Source organism: Tauraco erythrolophus, chromosome 5 (genome assembly GCF_009769465.1).
Source record: "Tauraco erythrolophus isolate bTauEry1 chromosome 5, bTauEry1.pri, whole genome shotgun sequence".
NCBI lineage: Eukaryota > Metazoa > Chordata > Aves > Musophagiformes > Musophagidae > Tauraco > Tauraco erythrolophus.
Genome location: NC_141469.1, coordinates 31,152,145 through 31,178,744, shown reverse-complemented (window position 1 = coordinate 31,178,744; position 26,600 = coordinate 31,152,145). Strand labels below are relative to the sequence as shown.

The following is a 26,600-nucleotide window of genomic DNA, read 5'->3' as shown; positions in this document are numbered from 1 at the left end:
CTTTATAAAAATCAAAGTTTCAGAACAGTAAGACCTGCCGATGGCATTTCAGAAATAATCTGTCTGAAGATTCCAAAATAAAAATCAGCCCTTCCTGTGTTTCAATACAGGTCTTACTTTTTCCTCTAAAGTTACTTATCTTACATGGCTCAAGACTTTAGACAAAAATTCACTCTTACATAGAATTCTTCTTCATGTTAAGCAAAAACATACATACATTTATTTATTTTTCAAGTAGGATGTCTAATGTTTTGGATTTTTATAGAGCTAACGTATTTTGTAAATAATATGTAGGGTTTGTAAACCTGCAAATCACTGAACACTCAAGCCATTTAGAACCTCAAGAGAACAGATGCCTAGACACAGACAAGTGGCTGATTGGTCCTCCCTATGTGAAAGATTACTCAAGAAAAATGTCATCTGAGTTTAGTATCTAAGTTTTTTTAACTAATACATACTATTCAAATAGCGAAACAAATACTACATTTAAAACTTAAATTTAACTTTATGTAAAGACTAATTTTTCAAGATATAGATAGATAACTGGATAAGTACTATTTTTTTATTCACTGTATGTAGTGCTAATTTTCCAACTAACATCATTCAGTTAAATTTATGTCCCTACACTGTGCTTATTTAAAATTAAAGCAACATCACTTACTTTATGTCCAGTGATTTTTCATTTCTTAAGGACTACTGCAAGCATGCAATAGCAAATTAAAATCCAATACTTAAAGTGGAAGCTAAGACTTCAAGAGCTCTTTAACACACAAGGCTGTAGAGTATAACTCAATAGCTGTCTCACAGGTAGACCTCATAGACAAGCAAAAATTCCAAGAGAGGTGGGACAGTTGGCTGAGAGGAGTCACTCACTTATGATGCACCCTGCATCACTCAGAGCTTTCAGTTTACATCTGACGTTAAGCAATGTCTCTTAACGGAATTTTTATAAACTGGAAGAAATGTAATAAAAGTCAAGTTCAAAGTTAGGGTTTTAACAAACCTGTCCCAGTTTATAATCCATATCTCCTATTTCTCGTTCAGTATTGATCTGTAGTAAGAGTTTTTCATGGCTGATAAGAGCACCTATAACAAAATAGAAGACAAGTTTTTAAAACAAAGTAATTATGAAAATGGCTTCATTTCCTGCAAACTGGATTTCAAATAAATTCCTAAGAGTATCATTTCTACTTTTTAAGTGTAAAAGGAATTCACTCTCCCCTTCCCCTCACACACAGGCACTTACCTGTAGTAGCAGGAGAAAGCGATGGAACAGGGTCCCAAGCTTGGTATAAGTGATGAGTAGCAATATTATCTCTCTTAGATACCATTGCTTGGATTTCCTGTTCAACAATTCCCCTGATAACACTTAGCTTCCTCCCAAACCTGAAAGCCCAACAAAAAAAATCAATTTAAGCAGATTTTCCCTTTAACATTTTTGTGCAAGTCTGACTAGCTTACTCTACAAAGTTATGTGTCTATGCTTATTTACATTATCAGGGACACTAAAACTGAGACATGTGAAGAATACATTCTGCACACTGTTTATAGATTTTAGTAAGATATTATCTTTTAACTCAGGAGGTTTGTGATGCTAGGTCAATGTATCTTCTGTGTAAACAGATGCAGCTGTATACACTCTCACTTAGAAAATACAGTCTATATCTATTTTTGCTATAACTAGACTAAGCAATAGTAATTAAGTATTAATTACAAATATAAATTCTATGCATTTCAGAGCAAGTAAAAAAATACCTTGTGTCCAGAGCTTTTAAAGCTTTGTTGCGGGGCTGCTGTTCCAAACAGCTAACTGCTGGATTGCCTGCAACAGGTATTGTCATTGCACTCAGCACCAAGGAAGTTATGGCTTGTACTGCAAGAACGTTAATTTGGGTCCTCTCTGTATCTTCCTGTAAAATGAACTTACTGTAATTTGAATTATAAAAAAAAAAGAATCCTGAAAGCCCTAAATTATGTTTGTCACCTTCCACCAAATTACCAGTAATAAGCCTGACACCTAGACTTCTTCCCATTCAGATATCTAGCTGACATAAGCAATGCACACAAATCACAGTGACTGTAACATCAACGCATGCTTCCATTTCATCAGCCATTCTGCATGCATCCTCACTTATCCCAACAGCATTAAAAAGTCAAGTCCATTTTGAAGCTTCCAAAGTGTTTAGTTTCTTTCTTTACATCTAACTCATTAGTTACCTGTTGAAACAAAGCATCAAATAAGACCAAATCTGAGTTGGAAACTCTTCAGAGAAGGATCCTGACATCATCTACCTGGACTTGTCCAAAGCATTTGATACTGTCCCACACAACATCCTTGTCTCTAAACTGGAGAGACATGGATTTGACGGACGGACCACTCGGTGGATAAGGAATTGGCTGGATGGTCACACTCAAAGAGTTGCGGTCAATGGTTCGATGCCCAAGTGGAGGACAGTGATGAGTGGTGTTCCTCAGGGGTCAGTACTGGGGCCGGTGCTGTTTAACACCTTTGTTGGTGACATGGACAGTGGGATCGAGTGCACCCTCAGCAAGTTTGCTGATGACACCAAACTGCGTGGTGTGGTTGATCTGCTGGAGGGAAGGGATGCCATCCAGAGGGACCTTGACAGGCTGGAGAGGTGGGCCTGTGAGAACCTCATGAAGTTCAACAAGGCCAAGTGCAAGGTCCTGCACGTGGGTCAGGGCAATCCCAAGCACAAGTACAGGCTGGGTGGAGAATGGATTGAGAGCAGTCCTGAGGAAAAGGACTTGGGGGTGCTGGTGGATGAGAAGCTCAACATGAGCCAGCAATGTGTGCTGGCAGCCCAGAAAGCCAACTGTGTTCTGGGCTGCATCCAAAGGAGTGTGGCCAGCAGGTCGAGGGAAATGATTCTGCCCCTCTACTCTGCTCTCGTGAGACTCCACCTGCAGTACTGCCTTCAGCTCTGGGGCCCCCAACATAAGAAGGACATGGAGCTGTTGAAGCAAGCCCAGAGGAAGGCCATGAAGATTACCCAAGGGCTGGAGCACCTCTGCTATGAAGACAGACTGAGAGAGTTGGAGCTGTCCAGCCTGGAGAAGAGAAGAGAAGGCTCCGGGGTGATCTTATATCAGCCTTCCAGTACTTAAAGGGGGCCTAAAGAAAAGCTGGAGAGGGACTTTTTACAAGGGCGTGTAGTGATAGGACAAGAAGCAATGGATTTAGATTAGATAGAAGGAAGAAATTCTTCACTCTGAGGGTGGTGAGGCACTGGAACAGGCTGCCAAGAGAAGATGTGGCTGCCTGATCCCTGGAAATGTTCAATGTCAGGTTGAATGAGGCTTTGAGCAACCTGATCTAGTGGAAGGTTTCCCTGCCCATGGCAGGTGGGTTGGAACTAGTTGATCTTGAAGGTTCCTCCTAACCCAAACCATTCTATGAGTCTATGATCCATGTTAACTGTTTTTAGTAACTGCCCGTTTAGGAAAAAAAGCTCAACCTCATCACGAATTTTCAGCAGCATTTTTCTGGGCATCATTATCCAGATGCCTCCAATGTTTCTTCTAAACCAAGATGCTACACATTCAGTATTCAGCACCACTGTAAAACTGTGAGAAAACTGTAACACAACTTTCTTAAAATATTTGGTTAGATTCCATCTATTACTGATACTTGAGGCACTTCTATTTTTCCCCAATAGAAGTATTTGGAACTACACACATTGCATCAAGTACTTCGCCACTGTGAATCATCACCAATGTAGTAGTCTGTTTCTTTCTCTTAAAAAAAAAATAAAATCTTAAAATCAACTTCTGGAACTGTGGGTTGCAACTCATCCTCCCCATGTTCATGGTAAGCAAGAACCTTTGCAGTGCATTTAACTTTTTTGCTCAGAACTGTTTATCATCAGTACTTTGATTAAATCAGCTTTTTTACAAACTAAAATTAGAACAGCAGCACCAACACTTGCAGACTCTGAAGAGGCAGGATGCTTCTCAGTTTTTGTCTTGGTTGCATAGATTCTGATTCCTTCATGAAAGTATGAGACTACAAGAGAGTCAAACTTTTTAGAAAATCTAAGATGGTAACAAATTTTCAACTTTTTTTAAAAAAAGTTTGTATTTTTACTTCAGGAAACACTAACATACTGGAATTTGTAACAGTGCTTAAAATATTTGCAGTTTTGAACATATTAGTTTTTCTTGGAAAGTAAAGGAGCAGTATTACTCCTGTTCTACAAATAAACACTCTCTATGTGACAAATAAGGAACTGCCAAAAGCTCAGTTGCCTTAAGTATGATCCAACATGGCCATTATGTAGAAAAGAGTAAGTAAAAAATTCTGGAGGCTGCGCAAATCTCCAAGGCAGTCTAGCTAACAGAGGATGCTAACCCAGGGAAGATGACAATGTCCTGCTCCTTTTGGAGTCTGACACCTGGGAAGTAAGAGAAACAAACTCATTTGTCCGCTACCCAGGATCCACTATTCGTACGCATCTACCCTCTGAATTCCACAAAGTACTTTAGGCTCTGCACCTATCATCACCACCATTCATAGTTTGGGAGTAAACGCTATATAAGTCTAGGGAAAAAAACTTTTCAGATCAAAAAGCTAGAACATAGTAAATTCAGTTTGCTAGTAGGTTAAGACATCTGAAGAGGGAAAGTCTCTTTCATGATAGTTAAGTTCACTCTAGTCTTTGCTTTTAGAATAGACAAATTTCTTCAGCTCTGATCCCTGAATGCTCTCAGCTGAATTATGAACAGCTACGTGAGGCATCTAAGTTAGAAGCCCAATATACAGCCTACAACTGGGAGCAAGAGATATGGGTATGCATCTCCAGGTCAATCCATTTCTAGTCGAGAATCTTACAAAAAAATCTTACTAAAGAAACTCTCCTTGAAGTCTGATTATTAGATAGCACAGATAATAGCAGCAGTACATACTAGTTACAGTTAACTAGTATATTTACTAAAGGCACATTTTTCTCACAAATTGATTCTCTTAAGGTTTTTGGAGTTCCTGTTGCGCCTAAAGCCAAACATCTAATCAAGCAAACTTTGAATTGTGTGCGTGGTGAGTGATGTACTAATATGAAGTTGAAACAGCTTCACTAAAATTTTTCCATACTATTTACACGCTTGCAAAAGCTTTAAGGCAGAGATGAATGTGAACTCACAGGGATACGAAGCCAAGGAAACATAAAACAAAAATAATTTTTTAGTTTTAGTCACTACTTTTCTGCTTTACAGGTTTATTAATAGAAGCATTTTTATCAGTTTAATTCAAAAAATTCGGTGAATGACATCACCTCTTGTTGGTTCTCCTCTTGGTCCATTACAATAGGCTGAGTTACGAGCACACCGAGCAAAGTAGCCCAAGTCTCTTCAAACTGAGTGCGGCTGATCCATCCTACGGAAACACTCAGAGATAGGCATTTATGTCTTAATACCAACTTAAGCATGGAACAGCATTAAAAAGAGTACATTGTTTCCATAGATTTAATTTCATACCATTTCCTATCCAATTCAGCATTTTTTGTAATCATTACAGCTTAAATTTAAACAGTTCTACTTCAGAAAGCAACAAACCTTTTAGAAGGGTTCTCAACATCATCATTTAAATAGTCCTGTTCATGTTGTTTCTTATAAATATTTAAATATTTATATATTTTTATATTTCTACATATATTTAAATAAATATTCTTATAAATACTTAAATATTTATATTTTATAAACATGTAAATATTTTGATTGCCCAACTTTTGAAGCATTTACATCTATCAGGTTTTCACAACACAGAAAATCATACAGAAAATTGGCCAATTCTTGCAGGAATGAATGTCATGGAGAATCCAAGAAACTTTCCATGATCCAAACAATGATCCAAGAAACTTTCATGTCCTAAAAGCAAAATTACTGAATTGCCTAGAAATAGGCTATTAAAATTCAATCACTTCTCAAAAAGTTTTTCCAAACACATTTTTGCCTACAAAAGACTGCAGAGGATTCCTGAATAATACTTTGCAGTTTATACTAACAATACCTAAAGAGTTAAAAATGTCATCTTAGGCATTATAGTGATCAAACAGAAATCAGTGTTACATCACAAGTCAGTCAAATATTAACCTGTAGGTCAGGAAGGAGGAAAAAAAAAAAAAAAGGAAAGACTTCCATGAATATATGGAAAATTCAATGCATTACCACATTACCCTTGGCAGTCTCAACTGTTGACGAGGACTTGAACTCTTAAGCCCCAATGCTCTCCTTCAGTAAACCTTGACAGAACCAGAAGCTTTCAAGTGACAGCACCTCATTTACAATATTCAGAGTGTGATACTAAATTTTATTTATATACTATGCATGAATGACAAAGGGAAGGAAGCAAAACGTTCTCAAACATTGTCAAGTGTACGCTCCAGAAAACAAGTGCCCATCCTGTAGAGTCACTGAAATCTGAAATCACCTCCCTGAGTTGGACTAGCTTTTGGGTTTATTTCTGTAATTTATAACTTTCTCTCTGCATTGAGCAAAATATAAGCATTATTGCAGCATAGTTACTAACCTGATCTGAAATATTATTTCTCTTCCACATAAGAAACAAAAGTAAACAAATGGCACCAGGCACTTTACCTCACAACACAGGTAAATGGCCAATAAAAGCCAACTGTATTAATTTTTAATTTTGTACATACCAAGTGTATTAATGCGATAGATGAACTCCTTAAAGATTTCTTTTTCTTGAAGAAATTCTACTGGGATTTCAGGAAAAACTGTGCCGAAGTCACCTGCAGGCTTTGGTGACCAGCCTAATTTCCATACCTGAAGAAATATAAATAAAGAGTACTTATCCAAAACAGAAATAGTATTAGCATTACAGCTATAAACATATATGCACTATTCAAAAGCAGTGAGATATCAGTAAATTAAGTAATTCTCCAAATACAAAAAAAAAGCTTAGAGAAAGATTAAGTATCTAACACAGCTGTATTTCTAACTTTGGGGTTTGAGGGTTTTTTTTATTTTACTCACTATGAATTAATTATTCAGTCTTAATGTCCAAGTTTGGACATAAATGCAACCAAGTTCCTGTCATATATTTCAGTTTAGAATTTAAGTGTCAGATGATTCCTAGATTGTGTAGAAACGATGCTAAAGGTAATGCAGGGAAAATAGTTCAGATACTATTGGCGTCTGAAAAAGCATCACGATACATCTGAGAGAGGACAAAAAGAGTCTCAATCCAAAGAATTAGTATCTTTTGACAACCCCTTAAAAACAGAGTGCTGAGAAACAGAGAAAGGCCAGAGAAATGGACTTGCACATATCAGGAAACCTCCTTTTGCTCTACCTAATAAGCACCTAGAGATGTTTCTGATAATGGTTTTGAAGTTCATCAAAATAAAGTCATTTCATAGTACTAACAATACATGGAGGTAATCACGACATGTTCTTAAATCCATGTTACAGTGGCCAAAAAGAAATGGTTGGAATGCCTTGTCTGAAGGATCCAAGATGATTTAGGAAAGAACCATAACATACAACCCAAAAGTATCTGTATGGGATACCATGGTATGGCACCACACACAAGCACCTGAGTTAGTTCAGACACTACTGCATACACCTCAGCACCATTGCAGTATTTTGGTACTTGGCATGAGAAAAAAATGAATTTGTCAATTCAAGGGTCAAAGAAAGTAGCAGTGTGGATTTCACATTCTTTCCAGGGTAAGCAGTCCCACTGAGCAGGAGGAAATACTATTCCTAACAAAGCACCTAAGTCACTGCTTGCTTTTCCTTTCTTTAACCAGCACCTGAACATTCTTTCACACAAGAATGTGAGAAGCAACGATGCTCCTTTCTAATCAAATCTCTGATCTCAAAGTGACCTCTTATTTGATATCTTTATAATGTTTTGCTACTCAATGTTTAAAGACAACAAACTGGTTGACCAAACTAGCTAAAGATTGAAGTCCTACTGACATAAAACTTAAGATGCAGCACCATGTTTGGTTTTCAAAAACTTGTTAAATAGCTTTTAAAATCCTGAAAACGAAGCATAATGAACATACCAATGGAGGTACTCTTGTGTAACTGTTCACCAGAGGCAGTCTTGCTAAACTGATGATGACGTTCTTGAGGACAGGAGTAAGAAACGCTGGGATACTGCTGTTTCTTTTGTGCCCGAGCGCCAAGACAGTCTGTAAGCATTCCACCATCTCAGCTATCATTTCACAAGCTGCAGTAATGTGTTTAGTTTCTTTGTTGGAAGAAATAGAAATTCAGTTTTATGAATCTACTCAAAAGACATAATTTAAAAAGATACAGAAACCCAAAAAATGCCTAATGAAAGAGTATGTTGACTAAAAAGAACAAAACTACAATGAGGATGTAAACAAAGAAATACTCTACAGTATTTTGGCTTGTTGAAGAGCACTACTACTACTACTACCACCACCCTCCCTGCAATGGTTTTCACTGTTTGCCAGTCTCAGTGGTGCAGATTACCAGTGCCTGAGATGTGTCAGCAGAGCAGCTCACATGCTAACCCCAGAAAGAATGGGCCACATCGAATAGAGCATTTGTTAGGATTTAAAGTGACCAAACTCATCTGTTTTCTCCTGAACAATCTCAGAGCTGGCTCTGTGCTAAATCTGACTAGCAGGTAATTTCTGTAGATGAAAGTGGTATCTTACTGTACCAGCACAGCTGCATATGGAAGATAACGCTGTCCATGCTCACAGACTACACCTGACCTTCACCTCAATGTAATGCTCCCATACTGCAGAAGGGCAGATAATGTATCTGCCGTTCTTCAGAAGAAATGTTAACAATTCTACCTCTTTAAAAAGCTCAGTCTGCAGTGTGCTGCATAGCTAACAGAATCCCCCGAAAGAAAAATATGCATTAACGTTTAACTTTCAAGGAAAAACAACTATAAGAATATATCAACCTATATGTAATAAAAATTTATCGAACACAAATAAGGTATCAGATAAATCCTCATTGTTAAAAACCAGTAATTGAAAGGGTACCTAAAAATACTTCTTCAGTGAAAGTTTAAGGCAAATGTGGAATTCACTGTTTACTTACTCTGTGTGTTTGAATCAGCTTCACCTTCACTTAAGCATTTTGAAGTATTCTTCTTTCTTTCAGGACTAAGTAGTTGATTACCAGGTTCAACTGCAACTGAATTACACAAAAATATTTAAAAGATACAGTCGTTACATGCCTCATATTCCATTTTTCTCCTCAAAACCACATAGTAGTCAAATATTTACATCATCAAGGCATCTGCCAAGTTCAAAAGTAAACACAAAATTTTAAATAAGAAATGAAGATGGTAAAAATAAATTTGTCAAAGAAATAATTAAAAAGGACTCAGAGGAAATATTCCAGACACCTAGCACTTGATCAGTGATGACTGACAATTTATTAGCAAAATTTTCTCATAGCTGTTCAAATTTGACTCACCCGCTTCTATGATAAACCTAATGCAATTAATTAAGGAGCAAGCATATGTCACATTATCTGCAGAAGCCAGCAAATTCCAGAGACTAGGCTGCTGTAATGTCAGGCAGCAACAATCCAGAGCAGCTTGAAGATCTATACTTAATGGAATCTGGTCATGCATTAAATGCCACGACAGTGCCTGTGCAAAAATAAAAATTTCCCATTAATAGCAAATTCTCACAACAGAACTGATAACCAAAGGTGGTTATTTCTTACTTTTTTTTTTAAACTCAGCAATATGTAAAGTTTTATTAGCAAGTTGTATTGACTTTTTTCCCTGAGATAATAGAATTTATTTTAAGTACAAGAAAATTATGAGCATTCTACACTGTCTATTCAGTGTCCCAAAAATCAGTGCAGGGCCATTCTCCCAAATGCCAAGATCATTCCATCATTCAATCAACCTCTCCTTGCAAAAAGCTACTCTTGTCCCATAGGCTCATCTGATTTACTAGCACAGGTCAAATAAAACAGCCACTGAAGAATTTCTACAGTTAAGACAAGAAAATTGCCCAGATCAGAAGTTAGCCAATGGTGATTAGTTTAAGACAAAGTTGTTCCCTCTCCCAGCATTGCAGCACATCTTTAATTATGCTGTAGTTTCTTACCTCTACTGAAGTAACTACAAACTTCAGGATATCATCCTCTTTGTCAGGAGGAACACGGAGACCAGCTGGTAGTTTTGAGAGTAACAACAAATACTGAGCCAGTGCACGACAAAGAGTCATCATAGACTGATACATCACCTCATCTCCTATAAAATAAGACTGGATGAAATCTAGCAGTTTGAATTTTTTCTCCCTCAATAAATATTTTTCAGAATTATTTCATAAGAACTTGTACTTGTATGCTAGGTATCTTGATTTTTTTTTTAAATAGTAAGTTCATGTATTCACAAGGTATCTGTAAAGTACCTTTGCAGACCAGAGAATAAAGTTAAAAAGACCATTATTTCTATTACCAAAGATATCGCTTAGTTTTTTCCAGTAGGCTGATGGCTCAGTTGGCAATAGTGGTTGAAAAACCTGGTGGCTGGCAGGAAGGTTTTGTACAGTGGTAGACACATGATCCAGAGTTACCCTCCGAGCTGTTTCAAAGAAGCTACTTTTCTGGTCTCTTGAGATTTCATTCATGCCAAGGCTTAAACAAGGTGCTAACAAGCTCAGGTTGAATTCCTGAAATCAAGCAGTAAATAAAATGTAAATAAATTGCTTTTAAAGAGAAGCTAAGTATCTGAGGGAACTATTCTGGCATATTAATACAGTGGTAAAGTACCAGTTAATTAATTAACTCATTGTTATGACCTCTGCACTATTATGGTGTAACAATACTATAATTAAGGACATATTAGTTTCGCATTTAAATTCCAAACACTACTGTATTGGAAAGAGAAAAAAAAAAAAATCAACATGCTTATTCCAAATTTTCAGAACAGTATGTGAATAAAGCTTAAGGATGACCTATATACAAAGAATCTTGAAGCAATAAGTTCTCAAACAAATAAGTCAAAAATCTTTTTACAAACAGTTTCCACTATTATTTCTGCATACCAGCAGCAAAGAGAATTTAAACAAAATAGATACAAGTTGTCCTCTATGACAGATTTACTGTCTATGGCCTGTTAGCACATGACAAGTCATCTAGCACAGATATTTAAAAGGTTACAGAAACATCTGGCCTTGTAAGAGACTATGGCAAAACGAGAAGATTATGTAAAACGGTAAAACTGGATTTTGTGATTGCAATGCATAAACTAACCTTCACCTCCACTCCACACCCAACCTGTACTTCGAGAAAGCTACTACTATCAGCATTGCCAGACAAAGAAATGAAATGTATCTCCTATTTCAGTTTCCAAAATGCAGTGAAATTCAACAAGTGAACTACCAGTCTCATACAAATTTGAAGTGTTTACATTTAAAAATTTGATCTATAACATTACTACAGTAAGAACATTAGAAATAATTACATCCTCTTCAGCTGGCTGCATTGCATCTGACAAAGTTACCTTGCTGGTCATGAAGGAGTTCAGGTCAGGTTCAGGAATCCTTTTTAGCAGCTCTGCGCCTTCTAGTAGTGCTGAGTCAGACTTGATGCAACACTGCGACTTCACTAATGACACATACCAGTCCTTCAATAATTAAAGAAATTTATTACATATTTGTTTTCAGAAAATAATACAGTTCATGGGGGCAGGGGGAGAATTGCTTATTGGCATTGAACTGTGGTCCATTTAAGAGATCGCTAGGCCACATTAACGTAAAAAAAAAACACCAAAGAAAAATGCACAGCAAAACAGACAACTGGTAAACAGACCATCTTAAAAATCAACCAATGGATGTTCACTGGCAAGTTGTCTATTTCCACACAGTCTGGACAGGAAACAAGGGAAAAAGCAGCATAACATTCAGCACAAGTGCATGTGTTAGGATTCTAAAGCTGAGGAGAGTATCTAGGAAAAAGCCTGGGATACTCAGTAGTCATACAAACACAACAGTGATAGCAAAAAAGCCAGTATCATAACCAAGGAAGAAAAGTCTTCAGATTCAAATAAATCAGCAGATGAAGATAACACCTATCTTTTAACACTCAGTGAAATAAATGAAGACCATCACACACCACTGCAAATTTACTCCTTAAATTATTAGTGATGAGCCTACAGGAATTAGTTAATAACTAATTTAACTATAAAGAGGCTCAGTTATCCCTTTTCTATGTTCTATCTCTCGTAACTGGACGTCCTGAATTTGCTGATATTAATTAGAATGCTGCTTAGCCTGTGAGATCTTCTACAGAATCTACTTCCTGTGTAACTAACTCCTGCACAAAGGAAGGAGGAGATTTTTTTGGTTAATTTGAAGACAAGAAGCCATGGGCAAATGGTTTGTGGGCACAAACTGTGTTTCCTCCTGCCATCTAAGTAACTCTCAATCTCTCTCTCCTAAGTCAATGAGTTCCTCCAAAACATCAGCTAATCAAATAATGTTTGCCATCTCAGTTACACACGTGTCATATTGCCGTGTATCACTGTAGAACACAAAGGAATGAAGAGGAGAAATGATATGATGTGCCACAGGACAAACTAGAAAGAAAGGAAGACAAGCGGTCCCAAAAGGCTCGCTCCTAGCCTCCCACCTCGCTTTGAAATAAATGCATCTAAGTACAGGAACAGTAGTTTGTTCTCTGAAAGTAATTTAAAGCTGAGAAGTGGCAACTGAGAAGTAATGCTTAATTTCCAAGAGACAACCACCAGTTTTCAGCAAATTAATAAAACTGATCACTGCAGTGCAGTGAACGCATCTGAAAACGAGTACGTATCTGTCTCTACTGGAACTTATATAAATTTTTCTATTAAAGTTATGCAAAGAAACAAAAGTTGATAGTTTTTCACAGCACTGTCAACATAAACATGTACGCACATGCTAATTATTCATCCTATGTTCAATAGTCAGTCAATACATGAAATTATTCACTGATCTATATTTGAGATTGACAATTCCAAGAACATTAACTGTATAATAAATATAAGTCGTATTTAAGTATTTTGTAATAAGCAAAAGCTTATTTAGAGAAAGAGTCACTAGAAGTGCCTTGGCTAAACATAATCTTACTTTGTCTAGAATTACATTCTCTAAAGCTGGTTGGTCTTCTCCATCTAGTGGGTGTGAGGTAACAAGAGGTGAAGGACTCGTAGTGTCTGGTGCTACCATAAGACGAAATCTGTCCAAGAGCGAGTAAAGTCTTTGGTGTCTGAAAACAGAAAAACATCATCAGCAGAGACCTAACTTATTCAGTTTTGTAAATAGTTTAAAAATGAAAAGACATCTAGGGGGCCAATTCTAATCCTGGGAGAGAAAACCAGTAGGGTCTTACGTTCTTTGTTGGATAGATGCAGTCATATGATAAAGACTGCAGATTTCACCAGCTGTCAGTAGCCAAAACAAATGAACTCAGCACCACCAACAATAAAGATCTAAATTTAATTTAGGTTTAAAACATGTGCATTCTTAAGCATAAAATGTAAGCTGTTCAGTTTTCTTTATGCAGTAAATCTTTTTAATGAGTAAGAAGAATCAAAGGTAGGGTACAGTTGATTTGATTGCAGACAAATACATTCTAACACATGCTAAACAACAATCTATTAAAACTTTTTTTAAAAAAATATATATCAAGAATTCTAGTTTGTAGATTTATGTCAGTGTCAGGGTTGTGGGTTTTTTGTTTGGGGTTTGGTTTTGTTCTGGTTTGGGTTTTATTTATTCCATTACTACCATCAAGAACTTGTATAAAGTTATTTTGCAATTTTGGAGTTTTTTTAAAAATTCAAACGTAACGTTACCTATGAAGGCACATTACTATCAATGTACTACAGTCTTGGGCTTTAGATTCTTTCTTATTTCAGTCAACAGATATTAACCTCAAACAACAATGGCATCAAAAGGAGTAAATTAGGCTCTTTCCAACATCAAATAAGCCTTTTCAAAAACTGAATAATCTTCTCCTTTTAGTATAGTTTAAACAGGTCAGAGAATAAACAGTTAAAACTTTCAACATAGCTGTCTGAAAACAAAAAACAAAAAAACACACACCACAAATAAAGCCCACCCTGCTTGAGCTCGCAAAATTCCGCAAAAGTTCGAGGAAAATAAAGTTGTTTTCAGCAATGTAATTTTTGTCAAGGAATTAACTTGCGGTTGCTGTCTCTCAAAAGCTAAATACTGAGTGGGATGTGGGAGAAAGAATTTGATGGCTTCAAGTCTTTAGCTTGCTTTAATTCTTAAGTATACTGCAAATTCAACTCATCCAACTACAACTGTCCTTGTCCCAGAATATGCCTGCATCTTTTAAGAGAGGCTTTACTCCTGTTTTACCTCCAAAAAGGACCCACTATCTTATCTTTAAGAAAAAACCCAAACATAGAAAAACAGAGTTAACACAATTAGTACTACAACATTACTTAGTTTGGCATTTTAATAAGTATTGGTATTATTTACCTTGTTGCTAATCCACTGTTTTGAAGGTATTCCTGAATTCTATCCAGTTCTTCAATTGGTAACTGAGTAACGCTGTTCTATAGGAAAGAGTCGCAAGAATTTTTATAGGATAAAAATTATATTTTGATTACTTTAAAATTATTACACTTGATTATATTGCTAGCACTACCCAATCTTATTTACAAATGAATATATTGATCCTTACCTGTAAAGTTGCAGCCAAAAGCATTTCTACCCGACGACAAGCCAGTGTGTCAACCATGCGAGCAAGTACACGGAATGGAGTACACAGAAGCTTATCAACATATAATGTTAAGACAGCTCCAGACTGGCTGAGATGTATCCCCTCTAAGCATTGTAAAGTCTTCTTCAGAGTTGTAGGCTAGATGTTGAAGCAAAACAAAAACCAGACAAAAAAAAAAAGCAATCAATTGGCATATAGAGATCTTAAAGCTAAAGGCAAAGGCATTTAGGAAAAACTATAGCAGACAACTAGCTGATCAATATAATTATCTACATATGACTAGGTCTGACTTACTGACTTAATATGAACACTAAGTTATTCCATGTTTAACTGTACAAGCTTACTCTTACAAACAGTAAGCAAAATTAGGAAGCAAAACCTTCAGGAAAAAAAACTAGAGAGACATAGGTGGAATTGTAGAAAGATTTGAAAACAGTGAGAAGCTTGAACTCTTGCTGGAAGAAGGCAGGAACAGAAGCATAGCCAAAAGAGACAGTACAGAAATCCAGATAAGCATTAGGGATTTTTTGAGCACATGTTTAATCACAGAAACAGCAATGGCTACTCAGGATTAAAAGAGGGTGTAAATGAACACCAATTCAGTACCAATAATCTGAAGGGAGAAATACAAAGACAAACTAGTTGGACTCATGGAACCAATCTCGTTTTCAAGTAGACTGTCAGCTATTTTAATTTTACTTATTTTTCTGATAACCACCAAACACTTCACAGAATGACTACGTCTTCCATTCAAATACATTGTTTAGTTCATTCTACCGATTCTTAGACATTAAAGCCCAGATTAATCTCACCTAACTTTAAAGTGTTTTTTCACATGCCTGAAGCACTAATGGAGTTGCACTAGATTTGCACAGACAATGGCAAGAGACAGGAAACTTTAGGAGGCTACTCAGGGTGCAGCACCATCTCCCTGCATTAGCTCTTAGAGGAAGCCCAGAAAATTACACTTCCCACCTAGTGAATTCCCAAGATTAAGAGGGATGCATACAACCTTATGTCCCTATAAAACAAAATCCACTCCTTTTAATTTGAAAACTAAAATAATCAACAGAAATCCTACACTGAATTCCTGAAGCAGTATTTTCCTCACCAAGAGGCTACAACTTGTGGGGCAGATCAATGGGGAAGGCATGGGCTTGCAAATCATGTTCACGTTTTTAAGTCCTATGAAGATGGACTGGTTCCTATTCCTGCCTCTGCAGTTAGTAGTTCTGTTATTTATGCTACCAAGGTACTGAAAGCAAAGACGAAGGTTACAGCTTTAATTTACACTTTGGATATTTTTTATGCAGCGGTAATACCCAGGAAGGAAGAAAAGCAGCTTAACCAACTCTTCTTGAATTCATAGATTTGATGGATTGGAACACATCTGATACTGAAGTTGCTAATATATTATAAGGTTCAGCGTTTGCATGTTTTAAGAAGTGACTTTAAAACTAAAATTAGAAGTTAGTAAGTGACCCAGAAATGTCAGAATTTGCATGCTTAACTCATTAAACTTACGCTGAAATATAAATGACTTTATTCTTTAAAAAAAAGTAAAAAAGTTAAAACTTACGGCTGCAAGATTCTCACACCGTGACTGAATGGCCTGGATGAAGAGACCACTGGCTGCTGAATTCCTGTGAACAGCACTAATAAAGTCTTGTACTGGAGGTTCATGAGACAGATTAATCAAGTCTTGAACATGATTCACAATAAGCCAGGTCAAGTGTTCTGAATCGTGTAGGTTTTGACACTAAAGGGGAAAAAAATTAAAATCCGATTCCAGTAATACCCATGTTAAGCATTTAATTACTGAAAACTTCATACAATAAGAAGTATTTCATATATAATTCTGGTAACTGTTCTAAAATAATGGCATGAAGTGTCTATATTTTAATATCATCATTATTTTTACATAACAAATTTTCCAAATGCTTTTGAACTTCTTGCAAATTAAGATATTTATAATGAATTCATAATTTTTTTTTTTTGAAACATTAAAAATCCAGGTTAAAAACAAGTAAAGAGAAGGTCAATTCAAAGATGTTACTTTTCATGTTTGAAATAAACATGCACACACAGTCTTCTTGTAAAACATGATTTTCGTTTAGGCTTCTTTTTAAAGATTCCTTGTTACTACTGGCCTTAAGCACAAGATGAATAATTTTTGGAAAGCAAATTCCAAGAGATCTGTCAATAATTAATTTCTACAGAGGCTATGTGTGTATCAACCAGCAGTGCAATGCAACATGAAAACACCTGTAGAGGTAACCAGGTGATGCTGACACTACCCAGTAAAGAGGTTTTGGAGAGTTTTACCTCAGACTACCACTAATCTGACTCTGATGACTCAATGTCCACTAGTATTTGAAATGCTTCTTAAACATAGCTTTTGGTTTAGTTGACTCTGAAAGGAATGCAGTTTGCTTGCTCCAGAACTGCTCTGCCATGCAAACTAAAGTGCAATACTAGATATTACGGGAAGATTCACTTCAGAAGTTCCCAGTGAACTGTAATGCTATCATTGAGGCAGCAAGAGGCCAAAGCCACATGAACTGCTCTCATTAGAGAACCAAAATGGAAGTTAAATGTTAATGTAAAACCTCTCCTTTTAAGGTATAAAGACTAAAATTTGTTGATTCCTAGACACCATGCTGCTACTGATGTTGGGAAGTTGAACACTAGTGTGTAGCACCTCACAAGTAAGGAATATGACACCAAGCAGATAATTTGATTAGCCACCAGGTATCCTTTACAAGCCAAGAGAATCCTCAGTTCAGAATATAAAAAAAAGCCAAATGAGTTCATACCTAAGCTTACAGAAGCACCACATTCACGAGTCTTCATTTTTCGCTTGTAAACCAGACAGATTCAATTAATGCACATCAGTAATAAAAGACTGTCAGCATAATAACATAACTCAAAACTATAGTTATAAAATTCATAATTAAAAACTTACAACATAGTCACAAAAAAGAATGAGCGCTCCTCTTCTCACTATCTCTCGATTGCACATGCCACGTTTAGACTCTGAATTGGATTCATCACTGTCTCCAGATATCTGAGGGCTAAGCAGTTTAGTCGTAGAGAGACTGTGTCTCCTGCAAGAAACACATCATATTTTGTTAATATTTTAGTATTATATTTTATTACTATGGCTACTGAAACATTAACGATCAAGTTGTTTGGAATGTGACCAACATCCTTACATAATATTTATTTTCCTAGAAACTTCTTTCAAACATTATCTTGCTTTGAAGCGAACACTTTGCTTTCCATCAGCTCTTTACTTTCTAACAACTGCAGTATCACTTTTTTGTTCCGTGCTTATTACTTCCTTAGACAGTCTGAAAAACTAAGTAGGTTATTTAAAAGAAAAACACAGGCTATTGCATATCTGGCAGGATAACAGAGCCTAACTCTGTATTTTCTTCTCTCGACTAAGTGCTCAAGAGCACTGATTTGGCTTACGTCAGATCGAAAGTGATGCCCCAACCCAGGAAAAAAATAGAGCTGAAATCAATAAATCAAAAAAGAAAACTGCAACAAATAGCAGATGTCGCCTTAGCTATTTTCGTTGCCCTACTTTGCGTATAAGCCTGGTAATTTCATGTTTCCTCAAATTAGAATTATTTTTTCACATCATGAGGTTGAACTGAGGCAAGAATCTCACTTCTGAGCAAATACCGATCCACTCATGTTGTGAAGCAAGATTAGTCTTCCCTAACATTCACCGTACAAGCATCAGAAATGTCTCTTCAGCCAGTTGTTAATCTCCCTCTACAGTTAACACAGAGGGATACCCACCCACATAGCGGGGTATCTTCCTTAATCCCAGAGGATGAATCATACCAATGCCTGCCAGGTGGGATGAACTACCTTCAGACCAAGAGCACACTAATTTTAGACCAAATCTCTGAAATTCATACAACTAACCTTAAGTGAGCTTACTATGGTGCTAGATGCTACTGGATCAGCGTGGTGCTGATACTATGTTTTCATAGCATTTAGTAATAGACCCACTGAGAACAGAGAACAGTTACAATTATAATTAGTTACAGTTATACTGATCAGATTGTATTTTCATAAACACAGCAGTGTATATCAGTTGCATGGCTGGTTATTTGCTAGAAGGTGAAATATCATGTCTCCATATGAACATGAAATCTGAAATACTGAATATTTTGGTTTAGTTATTTCCACAATTTTAATTAAAGTAGTACACAGATGACACCTTCTTGAAAGTGGAGAGGTTATCCGGTAGTTCTCTTGAGGAACAACTGAGGGCAGGACACATCCTTAGTGGCATACTGATATCAGAACAGACAATATGTATACACCTAAAGGAAAGGCAAACTATCTATTTCAGAATTCAAATAGTACTATTCAACAGGCTGACAGGCTCAGCAGATAAAAAGCTAGATTATTTTTTAATATAATTTTTGCAAATATAATTGAAGACACATTACTACCACTAGGGATCAAAAACAATCTTACTTTGGGGTTTGATGCACTTCTGACCACCAGTTGTAGTTGGTATAATTGACAAGAAGCAGGATTTGACACCAGAGGAGAACTAAAGAAGGATGCGTGGGAATCATTGACTGAACAAGGTCACTCAAACTTTCAAGAGTATAGAAACTACCATCAGATCCGTCTCCTGTAAAAAGTCTGGTGGCTGCAGCTGTGATTCTTCTAAACATCCCTGAAAACAATCAAAGCATGTTAGAGTAACTACGCTCCAGTCTGAATTCTGAAGTTTTAAAATTTTTCAGAGCACCCTAAGAATACAATCTTGTTTCATAAGCCACTACCATTCCTGGAAGAAGAATATATTCTAAGTGGTTTTACAAATGCAAGGCAAGTCATGGAGTTTGCCCAAGGGGAGTGTGCAAACCAGTAATGACCAGCTCCCAGATTCAATAAATAATGTTTTAGATCAGACTAGAATTGGAATGAAACCTATATTCTGAACTTTTCCTCTGTCATCATCAAAAAGTATCTGATACATGAAAATCTTACCAAATTTAAAATTGTTAGCTACAGACCAGGATTTGGGGGGATTTTTTTGTTTAGTGGTTTTTTGTTTGTTTTGTTTGTTTGTTTTATAAAATAAAACACAGAAGTTCTAATTAAGAACCATGCTGTAACTACTATTCTACATACTAAGGAAGATCACTTACAAGTCTCGTACTTCAGATTAGGGCTTCCCAAATACATTCAGTTGAAACTAAACTGACACCCTCCTTCCACCCAAATTCTAAAGTGCAAAAAGTATATGTTTTTAAGTGGAGAAAAGTCATTACCCTGCATACTAAACACTGAATTTTGCTTTCTGACTTGCTGATTCTGTATTCATATGCCAAAATGACAGAAGGGAGAACAAGGAAAATGGAAAAAACTTAAAGCTGTCTAAAGGTACAGGACTTTTTGAGTTTCTATAAGATCAGATCAGGGGAAAAAGAGTTTATTCAGAACCCGATAAAACACAAAAGCTAATCAGAATAACAGAGATCTATAGTGTTGCTTGCTTGCATTGCCAGATACAGAGAATAATGAAGCTGTAAATTCCACAGCCATGCGGACCAGTTTAAGCTGCCCTCAGGATCGATAAATACACAAACAGCAAAGACTGGGAAAAATAACTGAGTCTCAAAACTCGAGTTCCACTTACTAGCAAACCGGCACTGTTTCCATTCCAGCTTCCTGTATTTGCAGTAATTGCACCACCTAGTGACTTTCTACAGTCATGAAAGTCACCACATGCTAATCTTTTCACTTTGTCTATGCCTTTTATTTCCATTAACTTTTAAGTAGCACACTGAAAATGTTCATTTCTAATCTGGAAGCCTCCTATAGTTGACTACGTAGGAGTCAGCAATTTCACATTTTGAAAAAACTATAAGCATCTAAGTAGAATAGTGGTTAAAAATGTCAGAATACCTTAGTCTATGTTCCCAGATACAAGTCACTATAAGCTGCACCTGCAGTTAGGAGAGTATAACTTAAAAAGAAAAAAATTATAGAGTTTTAACTGAACAAAAAAAGAAGTACTACAAAACCAGGCACTTAGTTAACACTAAGACTAAACCTGAAAGAAAATGCCACGACATGAAAATACAGCCCAAGTGTCTGAACAGCTTTCCTTCTACTCTGTTACATCATATCAGGGAATCACATTACTATCAGTATTTAGAGTTGACTTGTAGTCTTAGATTAAATTCATTTCTAGGGATCAAGCAATACACATATCCCAGTGCTATGCATGAGTATTTTAATATTTAATTTTAATTTGTCATGAAAATCTCTACATAGTTGCTAGCAAGACTCTCAGTGCAGACTGGAAGCCAGTCTCTGCAGCAGAACTACCTCAGCCTGCCTGTTCCATTATGCCCAGCTCCAACCATGGAAGAACCAACTTCCCTGATTTCAATCACCAGCTTGATTTTCTCATTTCATTAGTCCTGGCTTGTCACCACTTAATGGATTACTCCAAATTACCTTGGCCTAAGTTACTTGTTATAATATTTGTTTCAAATGTTTCTTCATAACAGCAATTAATAGCATTCACACTTCAGTTACTATTGTAACAGATGCATGGGAAAAGAGAACTACCACTCACTGCATCCAGAGTCCTGTGCCCTAAAGATGGCTTCAAAAAAAAAAAAAGATCAAGGAAGGCTTTGGTAACTATCACCATATTTTGTGCCTCTCCACTCACAACGCTGGAGTCTTTGCGGCAAGAACTTAGGTTTAGTGGACTCCAGTTCTTAAACTGAAGCTCCTTTCTGACAAGTCAAAAGTCAAAACATCATCCACCACAGCAGCACAAACTCTCACAATGTAATTCAATTGGTTTCCCATTCACTTTTCTACCTGTTACTGTCACTGAAGATTAGGAGGAATAAAGCTACTGAAAGTTAAATCAAGGCAATGCAGAAGCTTTGAGCTTTGATAGAGAATCAGCTGAAGACCCAGAACACTTCCACCAGCACTTTATTTACTTATTCTAAGTCTACACCTACAATACTTATGTTTGCAAGAAGCAGCTGGTAGCAATAACAGGAACAGAACCAAGTTTTTTTTCTCAAGACAGGACTTTAGAACTGAAATCTGTAGGAAGAGCTTAAAAATTAAGATGTTGATGTGACATAATGGAGCACAGAATCATGCTAAATGCCTAACAGTATTCTGCATGCACTTTTTTTGTTATTTGCGTCTGCTAAGTAGTGAAGTACTGTAACTCCCATTTTACAGATGAGGCCATGGAACAGGGAGCTCCTTGTCCCATATCAGCAAGGAAGTCTACGAAGAACCAGGGACTTGTGCCAAGACCTTTTAAATCGCAGCCAACTACTGTAATCCAAGGCTGGATTTCAACTGCAGATTGCAAAACAGAAGGCAAAAAGGACAGACGCAATAAAGAAAGAAAAGAAAGGGAAGAGACTGCCACCATTAGGAAAATAAGACTAAGGAACCAGGCTAAGGACTAGGGAATTATTCAAGTGCCAGAGATAGGATATCTAACAGAAGACACCTGAGGCAGAATTCCCAAGCCTGAAAAAAAAGATCTCAAGAGCAGCTAGCTAGCTGGAACAGGACTACCTTTCTTACTTTTCTGGTTCTAGTTTTTGGTTGTTTGTTTGGGATTTTTTTGGTATGCTTTTATTAATTATGACAAAGAACAGGAACATACATTGTCATGAGTTTGAACCAGTGGTCTGCAACTCAGTAAGTTAAGCCTGGACACACCTACGAACCTCCAAATTTAGAAAAACCATGAGAAATATAGCCCCAAATTTGGAATGCTTTGAACTTTTGGACTAAAAGTTTTTTAGACAGTTAAAAGGAGAGATGAAGTCACTAGTTACCTTTTTTTTTCTCCCCACATAAACAGAAAAAAAAGTGAAATTGTGCCCAGCATGCACGAGCTGTAAGTTTGGGGGTTTCTTTATACTGAGCAGGACAGAATGCCTTCAGCACCTACATACTCCTTTTCAGTAGTTCAATGCATTCAACCATTGTCTCAGAACTGAAAAAACACCCCGCCACTGCATGCTACAACACGAGGCATTGTTTAAAGTATTACCTGATTTGAAGATATGTATTAAGCACATAAGCAGCGTGCCCAGCTCCTGGCAGTAGAAAGTATGTTGCTGTTCATTCATGTCCACTTTCAGTTGTTTGGTAACAATATCTTCCAGTAGAATGCCAACCAGTTGTAGTAAGAACCTTGAAAAACCATGTATACGATCAACAGAGAAACTACCAATGCAACACATTTCAGAGTAAGATGAGGTTTGCCTATGAAACTCAGTAAATTTGAAAAATCAAATATGAAGTTCTTGTCCATTCATCCTAAATGGGATGCTAAATTAAATGCTATAGAACAGGTTGACCTAAAACAAATATCATGCTATAGGTACGGAGAGATGATCACAAGCACTTCAATAATCTACCCATCAGCTAAAGTCATGATAGCATGCATACACCAGCCCACCTCACACAGTAAACATTCAACATGTTATGGTGTCTTTATAGTGATCTGCAATGAGTTAAAAACACATCATGACAGTTACTGGAGCTCAGCTGAGGAGGGGTAACTCAGCAAGTCACAGTAATTTAGCTGTTTACAGTCTCATCTATCCACACTCTACCACACAGGTTCTGTATCTAACCTCCAGCTGGGGCCAGGGGGAGTGGAAGGAATATCAAAAGAAAGACCAGAAAAGGGCATTTGAGGAAAGCAATCCTTGCTCCTGACCATAATCATTCTTCAAGTCACTCCTGTTGGACACAAGGTCACATTAAGAGAGTCCAGAAGCCCTTTTTCCCTTTACCTATCACCCTCACAGCCAGCTGTATGATAAGAAACATCATTTTATTTCTATCTGAAGTTCCACACTTGAGTAAAAAGTTTACTTAGACAAATAGCTATTTCAAATGCTTCCCACCACATTAAAACATAATGCCTTAATGACAAACATCATGTCAACATAACACCACTGCCATTTCTCCACATTTCTTTTGCTTCAAGTTTCTCACTCTGAGAACATCAGCATGGGAAGCTAACTAGACAAAGCCACCTCTTTAAAAACAGGAAATAAAGAGCAGGACAAGCTTAATATAGAGTCCATCTGCTGCCAAGATTCTAGTTCAGAACCTGGGCTTCTATTAAGGGGCACATTGGGTTTGCGTGGCAAGGTTTTGGTAGTGGGAGAGCTCCAGAGGTGACTTCTGTGAGAAGCTGTTAGAAGACTCTCCTATGACCAATGGAGCCAATGTCAGCTGGCTCAAAGATGGACCCACTGTTAACCAAGGCCAAGCCAACCAGTGACTGTGGTAGCACCTCTGTGATAACATAGTTAAGAAGGGGAAAAAGTTGCTGCACAACAGCAATTGCAGTTGGAGAGAGGAGTGAGAATATGTGAAACAAACAACTCTGCAGACACCAAGGCCAGTGAAGAAGGAAGGAGAAGAGGAGCTCCAGGCACCCAAGCAGAGATTCTCCTGCAGCCCTTGGTGAGGACCATGGTAAGGCAGGCTGTCCCCTTGCAACCCATCAAGGTCCATGGTGGAGCAGAGATCCACCTGCAGTCCCTGGAGGACCCCATGGCAGAGCAGGTGGATACCCAAAGGAGGCTGTGACCCCATGGGAAGCCTGTGCCGGAGCAGGCTCCTGGAAGGACCTGTGGAGAGAGGAGCCCCTGCTGGAGCAGATTTGCTGGCAGGACTTGTGACTCCGTGGGCAACTCACACTGGAGCAGTCCGTTTCTCAAGGACTGCACCCCTTGGGAGGTACCCACGCTGGAGCCATTCATGAAGAACTGCAGCCTGTGGGAAGGACTTGCCTTGGAGAAGTTCATAGAGAACTGTCTTTTACAGGAGGGACCCCACACTGGAGCAGGGGAAGAGCAGCAGAGACAGCATGTGATGAACTGACTGCAACTCCCATTCCATGTCCCATTGCACTGCTCGGGGGGAGAAGGCTGAGAAAATCAGGAGTGAAGTTGAGCCCAGGAAGAAGGGAGGGGTGAGGGGAAGGTGTTTTTAAGATTCGTTTTTATTTCTCATTATCCTACTCTGATTTGATTGGTAATAAATTAAACGAATTTCCCCAAGTTGAGTCTGTTTTGCCCGTGACAGTAATTGGTGAGTGATCTCTCCCTGTCCTTATTATGACCAACAAACCTTTTGTTATACTTTCTCTCCCCTGTCCAGCTAAGGAGGGGAGTGATAGAGTAGTTTTGGTGGGCACCTGGTGTCCAGCCAGGATCAACCTACCACAACGGCACGACTCATATTTCAGTCCCCACACAAGGAGGAAGGAAAGGGTTAACCAGTTAAGTTTTCAGAACTGATTGTAACAAGTCCAGGATTCACCCATTTTAACACCTCCATTAGGTTCTTCACTCGACTCAAGAAGAGGTACCAGAACAGCTCAAAGCCCCTACTACAAACTGCTCATCTCCTCCCTCTACCGTCCATCTCATTACTGCTTTCTCCACACACATTCTTCCCATACCGACTTATTAACAGACTTTATTCCTACCAGAGAACAGTTCTATACATGTGTACATATTGCACAATTTCTCAGAAATCTTAATCTTTCCCCTAAGTTATTCAAAAGACAACTTACCTAGAAAATGTCTCTTCAGGTAGATATTTAGCCTGTTTAACCTCAGTGCGATCCTCTGGTACGGATATGTTATTTTCTCCACTTCTCAGCCTGTTAATTGCTTGACACGAAATCAAATATGGTGAGAAGGAAAGCTCTTGTATACGGGATAGAACGATGTCTTCTGTTGACTGTGAAATCAGAACTCTTAGTATAGCTAAAATCCCAGAAATCCATAGCTGGACAGTACTCACTGATGCCTAAAACAAACACAAAAACGCAGAAGATGGAATACTTCTGAAGTTGAACAACACAACTTTGCAATGTATTCAAAAAAATTAGTATTTTCTTTAACTTTTGTATAAAATTAGACCCTTTTGAGAATGGAGCAAGCAGGAAATAATTTATGTTCAGGTATTTCAAAATGCTGTTCTTGTGGTAACTGTCAAGCTTATATTCACTCTGTTAAACAATCCCTCAACTATAAAAATAGTACTAATACTTGAATTAAAAAAAATGTGATTTACCTATTGAATTGCATTCTAGAATTTATTGTAACAGTATGTGTCTCTACACTTCTGATCCTCAAAATACAAAATGAAGGCAAGTAATCCATAGAATCACAGAATTCTATGATTCTATTTAATCCATAAGTGGAATGTTCCTGTACAAAGTGCTCCCAGCTGGTAAATCATATTAGCCCTATCCAATTCTTTCCTAAAACCTGCTGCAGGTAGTTTAACAGCACATTGCAAATTAAGAGAGAGAAACACAAGCTTTTCTTGTTTTTAAAGACACCAGATTTTCTGTTCTCTGGAAAGAATTGCTTACCATTGTTTTAGGAGTAACAAACATACTCCTTAAAAGCATGTCTACAGGGCGAAGGGATGAAGGAGCCAAAATTTCAAACAAAGTGTTCAATACTCCCAGAGCATCATGAGAGTCAATATGCATCTGTAAAAGAAAACCACAAAACTGATTTGTAGCTATCCACTAAAGGTAACTGCAATATAAAACTACTATTTCATTTTTTAAACATTTCAAGACAATCTGTGTGTAATAAAGCTGTCCTTTACAGTACAAAATTCAGAGCAAGCAAAAGCTATGAAAGGTAAATTAAAGTTTCATTCCAGGCCTTCCTACAGAGGAGTTTGAGAATACAGACAAAATCTATTATATGAAGTTCAATATGCATACCACCACCAATAGGAGAAATGTGTCATATTCAGAGAATGAGACCAGAAGA

The 26,600-nt window shown here is 37.4% G+C and overlaps 1 protein-coding gene across 4 annotated transcripts in view; it reads right to left on the bottom strand.

Annotated features, from left to right (window-relative positions):
* Window positions 1-26,600, bottom strand: part of HTT (huntingtin) — an 88,094-nt gene that overhangs the window by 11,356 nt on the left and 50,138 nt on the right. For all 4 annotated transcript variants that reach the window (XM_086611997.1, XM_086611998.1, XM_086611999.1 and 1 more), the window contains 20 exons: window positions 26,186-26,308; window positions 25,376-25,614; window positions 22,826-22,968; window positions 19,234-19,441; window positions 17,696-17,837; window positions 16,310-16,489; window positions 14,692-14,868; window positions 14,487-14,563; window positions 13,104-13,242; window positions 11,501-11,623; window positions 10,454-10,667; window positions 10,101-10,246; window positions 9,454-9,631; window positions 9,073-9,168; window positions 8,052-8,239; window positions 6,675-6,801; window positions 5,292-5,392; window positions 1,756-1,910; window positions 1,247-1,386; window positions 1,004-1,086 (listed from right to left, as the gene is read on the bottom strand). In XM_086611997.1, coding sequence (XP_086468123.1) covers window positions 1,004-1,086; window positions 1,247-1,386; window positions 1,756-1,910; window positions 5,292-5,392; window positions 6,675-6,801; window positions 8,052-8,239; window positions 9,073-9,168; window positions 9,454-9,631; window positions 10,101-10,246; window positions 10,454-10,667; window positions 11,501-11,623; window positions 13,104-13,242; window positions 14,487-14,563; window positions 14,692-14,868; window positions 16,310-16,489; window positions 17,696-17,837; window positions 19,234-19,441; window positions 22,826-22,968; window positions 25,376-25,614; window positions 26,186-26,308 — 2,979 coding nt within the window. The remainder of the gene's footprint in view (window positions 1-1,003; window positions 1,087-1,246; window positions 1,387-1,755; window positions 1,911-5,291; window positions 5,393-6,674; window positions 6,802-8,051; window positions 8,240-9,072; window positions 9,169-9,453; window positions 9,632-10,100; window positions 10,247-10,453; window positions 10,668-11,500; window positions 11,624-13,103; window positions 13,243-14,486; window positions 14,564-14,691; window positions 14,869-16,309; window positions 16,490-17,695; window positions 17,838-19,233; window positions 19,442-22,825; window positions 22,969-25,375; window positions 25,615-26,185; window positions 26,309-26,600) is intronic.